General features: G+C 39.9%; 1 protein-coding gene across 1 annotated transcript; it reads right to left on the bottom strand.

Annotated features, from left to right (window-relative positions):
- Positions 1-3,528: 3,528 nt before the first annotated feature.
- On the bottom strand, positions 3,529-5,969 carry RNF219 (ring finger protein 219). The gene is made up of 2 exons (XM_010192609.1): positions 5,959-5,969; positions 3,529-5,235 (listed from the first exon to the last, which is right to left on the bottom strand). Exons 1-2 carry the CDS (start codon positions 5,967-5,969, stop codon positions 3,732-3,734), a joined length of 1,515 nt encoding a protein of 504 aa, XP_010190911.1. The 3' UTR covers positions 3,529-3,731.
- Between the last annotated feature and the right edge of the window lie 1,440 nt (positions 5,970-7,409).

The following is a 7,409-nucleotide window of genomic DNA, read 5'->3' on the forward strand; positions in this document are numbered from 1 at the left end:
AGTTGACCCCAAGCTGATCAGTGACAATTATTTCATACCGTAAATGTCATGCTTACTATAAACTGAGGAGTTTGCTGGGTGTGCCCCTCTTTCTCTGATGGCTGTGATCTCAAGAGGGTCTCACTCGTTCTACTCCCGAGGTCCACTTCCCCACTTGTTATGACCATCACAGCTTGTGACCACTATATCAGCTGAGTATAACTCCATGTACTTTATATTATTAATAACAGTTGATTATTATTTTATGAAATCTGTTTCTATTACAACGCACAGGTCTCCTTTTCCCAATTCCTCTCCCTGAGTGAGGAGTCATCAGGTGATGGAACACCTGCCTCAACCACAACAGTAGCCAGAGGGGATTGCTTATCTCCTCTGACTGTGAGCAACCCCTGAAACAGCCATGAACCTCCACATCAAGTTACCTCATCCTCTCATCCAAACCTGGATGTCAGTAACTGGTGCTGGTAGGCAGAGCTGTTCCAGCAGCTTTTCAGCTGAGGATGCAGTAGGAAGCGGAACCGGGCTCTCACGAGGCCTTCAGGGAATCATAGGGGAAGAAGCAGGTCACTTGCTAGACCTTGCATTGTAGGTAAAATTGCCTACAACAAAGTGAAAACCTGACCCTGGTGTTCTTGCTCTTAGATGTAACCCAACAGATTTCACCGGCAATGAACTGAGGCCAGTAGCAATCTCACTCTTCTGTGTCACCAATACTCCTGGAGAGTGTTCTCTTGTGTTACAACCTGCAAGTTGCCTTGTATTTAGCACAGTATTATTAGGTGAAGTAAAAATTTTATGAGCTATTAAATATCATTACACATCCTAGATTTCATCTCCACATCACTTTGAAACATCTATTGTCTTAATCAAAATTGCAATAGTTAAGTTTTAGTTGCATATCCCAGTTCTACATTACTACACAACTAGGTAACTATCGTAAAAAATTAACAGCAGTGAACTCTAATTCAGGCCCTTTTATTCAGAGAGCACGGTAAGTGCAGCAAGAGATTAAGCAGGCACAGCACTGACAGAATGCAGCCTGGAGAACTGAAACCCCATGTATGGCCAACAAATTTGTAACTAGAGAAACCCCATTCATTACATACTGCTTAAAATTTAAATTTGACATTGCACCAACTGCTCTGTCAAACTTTAAGCCATCTACATTAACCAAATAAAATGTGGAACTTAAAGTGTGGTAGCTGTTTTAAAGGCACTTAATTAAAAAAAAAAAACAACCACCAAACAACCCCCTTTCAAAACAACCACCAATAAAACAAGACTAAGGTACAAGAATTCAGATCTGATTCAGCTTTATAACTTGTGAAACGTTAAAATGCTTCTACTTATAGAAGTATGCAACCACCATCTGGTCACTGCATCTGCAGCTGAGATCTGAGGGTACAAGAGAGCATGGAAACCAAGTAATCATGGATAACTACGATAACTTGCTTGCCACAATGCAGGAAGTTACCAGCCTGGAGCTGCGAGGCTGTAGGTGATGGTCAATGTGCTCCCATTACTGTACTTGGCCTGAAATGCCTCACTCTTTGTCCTCACTTGAGAATAAGATATGAAGTTTATGACTTCCATTTTCAGCATTTTAACCTTAGTCTCAGCTCTTCTATGTATTCAAGTTGCATGACACGTAAAAATCAAAATACCTGTATTGAAGAGCAAGCTCATAGGCGGAGTTCCTGCCTAAAGGACTAGAAAGTAGCATTAAAAAAATCCCAACATGTTCCTTTATTCTAGTTTGATTTCAGGTATAGTATCAGCTTCATTCATGTTTCCATTGAAATTTACTTGTGTATCAGAATATTGGAGTATAACATGAAGCACATAAATGCACCTCTCCCCAAACCCACAACGAAAAAAATAAACTACCTTAACACACACTTACTGCATATTTGTGACTGCTTTGCAGTACAAGGATGTTTTAAGAAAGTATTAGAGGTGTATTTGAGAAGCCCTTGACTCTTCTCCCAGAGTGTTAAATCAAGGCAGCATTTTTTGACTTATTAGAAAAACTAGTCAAATCAAGTAGCAGCTCATGTCCAGATGGTTTTGCCAGCTCTCTAATTTCTGAAAAATATGTAAAAATTGAATGACTAGATTTTTCTGTGAAGATTAAAATTCAGGTGCTATACTGAAAGCAGTATATGAGAGCACAATGCCATCCTGCTTGGCACCAGGAAAGGGTCCTTGCATATATGGCTTTAATAATGATTTTTTGGTAAAGCTGTTTCTCAAAAGAACAAACACATCAATTGCAAAAATGCAGGCACACATTACAACATGAAATGCAGTTCTTGTTCAAGTGGCTTACAGGACTTAACTTCACAAAAGATGAGCCAGTCTATTGAAATTTTCCAAGCAGCGATCCCTCTTTTCAAAGGGATGAAAGGCAGCATATGGATTTTTCATATCATAGGTATTGATGACGCAAGGATGTCCGTTTGCAAGAAATGCCATCAGAGGCCCATATGGAACGAAAAACCTGCATCTTACAATTAAATATGCCCTTAAAAAAAACTTCCAACACGATAATGCAAAGAAACCAATTTTGCTCTGCTGCTTAATTAGGTCTCCTGCCTGTAGTAGACCATCACATTATGTTGACCTATGCAATACTTCATGGAAGAGTCACCTCCAGAGAGGCTGAAAGCCATTTCCATCAACTGTATTGATGCTGACACTAGAATGGCAATACTTCTAACGAGAAGGAGGAAGGGAGATTTGATTTTTTTTGGTGAATAAGCTCACATTTATGTTTTACAAAATACAGATATTTTCCGAATTATGGAAAAAAAAGTTTCCCCATTCTCTTTTTGCTAATTCAATATTTGAGGCAACGTCAAGGATTACAGTGCTTATAACATGTTTTATTCAATTCACATAGAAAAGCATGCAGTATTAATGTAAAATGGTACAGTATTAATGTAAAATGTTCAGTGCACATTAGGTAAACAAGTCATTAGCATACAAACCCATTTTTATGGTCTATACAGGCATACTGGACACATTTAGAATAACAATGCTTTTGGGGAACCAAATTAAAAATTGTGCTTAACTTCAAAAAATACAGGCCATGTGCGCAGTGTTAAAAAATAAATGTTTTCTACCTGAAGTGCTGCAATCCTGAAAAGAAAGAGGCTGCTACCTTACACCCACTTAAAACAAGAATTTCAGTACAGTACAGTGCTATGAAACAGTCCAAGCAGCAACATTTCCTCTGGGAGGCAAGTTTTATGGCAAAACTGACATTGTTTTACAGCAATTTCATGAATCCATAGGACATATAGCCAGTAGCTGCCTTACATGCACAAAATGTAATCTTTAGGAATGGGAAATGTAACCCTTAAAACAAATTCTTACATAAATTACTGATTTGACAAGACCACTTAAAACTATCCTGCTCAAGGGAGTCATTAGCTGTGTTCACAACTGGAAGATCGTGTAACCTGAAAACTAAAAAAAAACCCCAAAAACCAAAACCCCACCCAAAACCCCAAACCCTCAAATAAACAAAATCTCCAGCCAAAGAAAAGAATCTTAAAATGGTTCTGCCCTAGGAAAGAGCTCGTAATGGGCAAGGGAATGTTCAGTTTTCACATAGTCGAAAAAGGCAGGATCAGACTGCATGAAAGTCATTAAAAATTAAGTTCACCTGTAAATATTAAACATTTACAGGTTGATGACCTTGAGTCACGTTCGATTTCCAAGCAGAGTCAGTTTTTGGTGGTTTTTGACGGACTGGCACTGGACAGGCTGCTCTGAATTTTCCTCTTGGTCGACTGACTGACATTTTTGTTTTTCCTTTCAGCTATAAAGGAAGACACCCAAGGAGGATTAAGCTGATTGTGCAGGTCAGATGACATCTTTAAAAAGCAGGAACCGAACTTTTGTTCCTCAAACCCCCTTTGTGAGTTACTGAACAGTAAACTCTGGGAAAAGTCTCTCTGAAATAAACAGTTTGGAGGTTTGGTATCACTAGCCACTACATTTTGGCCCGTAAAGAGTGGAAAGTGGTCGTTCATATCTAGCTCAGATGGGGAGAGGATGGAAAACATCGCAGGCTTCCAGCCAGATCTGTCAACTGCTGGATCACTCGTCTCTGGGCACTTCATACTCTGCTCCTCATTCATCTCTTCCAGTTTCTTCTCAGTTTCGTTCAGAAGCTTAGAGCACTCTATTGACTTTGCAGAACTATCAAGATCAGAGGACTTGAAATTATAGCATGGACTCTTGCTGTTGTCTGATTCGGACATCATTGAGTCCAACTCAGAAATTTTGTCGAGGTAGGCAGCATCCATGGATGCCTCACTGGAGGTTCTTGTGCGATTCATTTCAGAAGAGCAGAGAGTGTGTAACCTTTTAGGTAAGCAAGAACCTGTTTTATCACTGGACTTTGCTGATGTCTCTTCTGACCGACCAGCTACTGAATTTTGCTCCGATTCATCAAAATCTAAGTTCTCAGCAAAATTTGTTGGGCAGGTCCCCCAAAAACCCGATTTTCCTGTAGTAAAACAGTTTAGCTTCTTTTCACCATTACAGCTGCTTGTGCTGTGCTCTGGAGAACCTTTGCTGCAGTCACCTGAAGCGTCGCAAAACTCTTCAAATTTCAGTTTTCTCAGGAACGTTGATGGCTTCCTTGCATTTTCTTTTCCATCAGGAGTGTTCAACTGAAGGCGACTGAGAGACAGAAAAGTTGTGCACGGTGCTGGGAGATCATAAAGTTCTTCATCCTTATATGGGGTACATTCCTCAATTTTGTTCCACTGCTCTTCTGAACAGGCATCCATATTTGTACTGTTTTCATCCAGAAGAACCCCTTGACATCCTGGAAATAGTTCTTTCTTTGTGGCACACTGGGTATTTGAGCCATTTGAACCCTCTTGGCTAGAAGAGCTTAAAGAAGTTCCACCACTTGTCAGCTGCTCAAGACTGTCAGGACTTTGACTGGCCGTCAAAGCTTTCTTCTCCTCAACTTGGGTTTCCAAACATGTTGTATCTTCACTGCTCTCAGCTCCTTCAGCATCTGCGGAAAGTGCTCTCTCACTAACAGCGCTCGCTGTCTGGGTTCCTTCGCCTGCGTTTTTCAGCTGTAAAAGCTGACACTCTATTTCTTCTATGTATTTATCACTTCTTTCCAGTGCCTTTTTTAGACGGTTCATTTCACGTTCACTTTGTTCTACTTTGGACTGAAGGGCAGCTACTGTAAACCTACCAAACCTGTAAGAAGTAAAAAGGAAAGAAAATATTAGGCTGGAAAAAGATATTCTTGTGGTGCTTTGTGAGCTCATTTCAAGAAAGAGCAAAGCTATTCAACATTGTGTTAATTGGAAAACAGAAGTCAGAACTTTTCTCTGCTAGTTATGAAGAAAGAATAAATCATCATATATAATGTACAGGTGGAGGTGAATACCTGAAAAGCCAAAATTAAACTATTAGCGGTAGTAAGGCAATAACAAGCAGATTACCCTTTCAGGGGCTGGTTCTATCAATTCAACTCAAATATGCATGAAGAATTATCCCCTAAAACAATGGCAAAGATTTATGATAACATTTGAACAGTGGTCCACATCTTGAAATATTTACATTCAATCATTTTCCTACAGTACAGCAGTGTTTTACAATACATTTTTTACACAATGTCACCTTGTCAAATATAAAACACCAATACGAAATTCAGAAATTGCAATAGTCCTTTGAGGTGGTTTAAATACTCATATAGACCATTTCAATTATATTCCCACTAGACATACAGCTTTTCCTCGGCCACTGCATGGATGGCACTTCCACTTACTTCAGAGCTACTTGTTTTTTTGAGCTTTACAACTGGAACAATCTAATTGACTCCAATACATAAAATCTGCCACTTGTGGTTTGTGAAAGTTGTGTGTTTGTGGGGCTTTCAGCTGGAGCACATTTTCAGCTGCCAAGATGCGGACTCACCTTTCCCCCATCCTCCACCAGCTTTCAAGCCTGACCTTCCCCACAGGGCAGGTGAAGGTTTCAGCTGTATGTCCTGGCTAATTCTAACCTGTCACTGACAGGTGGACACCAGGGAATTCCCTGCTCCATCCGAGGCTTTCAGTTTACAGAAATAAAGAACAATTCAAGTTCTGGTATTACTAGGAAGGAGGGGAGGACCGGCAGCCACCCTACAACTCTGACACAAGGTTTTATATCACGAAGAAGTGACAATTCTGTATGCGGACTTACACTAACCTCCGCTTTTCATCTCGCAGCTCCAGGTTACAGCACAAGTTTATATTCACTCTTACAGCACAAACACCATCCAAAATTTCCACTATTTTTTGGTTTATCTCTCTGTCCCTCCTTCAGCATCTTTCAGAGCCACAGTGAATTCCCATTCCATTTTCCCCACTCCATCCCATCACCCCTTTGCAAAATGCTCCCACTGCAACCCTTAGACCAGTGAGGTCTGAAGTTGGTGTATCTGTGGCCTGCGACTTTGCTTGCAAAATATCCACAAATCTATGCGTGCATTTCCAGCAAAGAACTGAACTATATTTTGTTTCTTAAGTTCCTGAGACCAAAGCAGTAGGAAACTGCCCTATGCTGACAACAGCAATGCAATTAAGTGGTCAGTTAGGGAAAGGAATAAGGGGTATAATAAGCCCAGAGAAGTGAGGCCTGAGCGACCAGATCTACTGACAGGTTTCACCATTCAACTGCTTCTGCATATTTAAAGGACTTTGAAGATTTTGGTGTAAATGGTTCAGTAGCGGGGAATGTTTCAATTATGTTTTCAGATGAAGGGGGTTACAGTGAAATAAGCACCCTCATATACAACACGTTTTAGTTTATTCCCTCCTTCAGTAAAAGGAACTCAGATTTTGGTTTAAAATACTGAAGGAACCACTGTAGTGCAGCAGGGCCCAAGCAAGACTCTCCCTGCTTTCTAGGGTGATTCAGAAGTATTTATTTTGCCTTTCTCTAACAGACCTGTTCACACAGCCTTACAGGAGCAAACCTTACACTGCTTAATAAAGGACATAAAAGTGATGCAAAAATAAAACTTAGCTTAATAGGTAGGCGAGAGATGGGGAAAAATGCTTACACAAAATACGTAAGATATTCTGGGGTCTGCTGTAACAGACACTTTGACATAAAAATTAAACATGTTTACATTTATATGCATACCTGGCAATTCCTTTTTAATGGAAGAATAGTGTAATATGTTTATTTAATGCAAATAGCACTAGTGACAGCCTGAGATTTGCTTATAAGGAAGAAGTGCTGTATTCTCAAGTGCAACTTTTATAACAAGTGTCCTCAGGTTAAAAAAAAAAATACACTATGCTGTTCAAAGCCAAATAGCATCACTAATATGTTAATTGTTGTAGAGGGATGTGCTTGGGAATTTTGGTTTTCAGAAA

The sequence above is a fragment of the Mesitornis unicolor genome, unplaced genomic scaffold (genome assembly GCF_000695765.1).
Source record: "Mesitornis unicolor isolate BGI_N332 unplaced genomic scaffold, ASM69576v1 scaffold45659, whole genome shotgun sequence".
Taxonomy (NCBI): Eukaryota; Metazoa; Chordata; class Aves; order Mesitornithiformes; family Mesitornithidae; genus Mesitornis; species Mesitornis unicolor.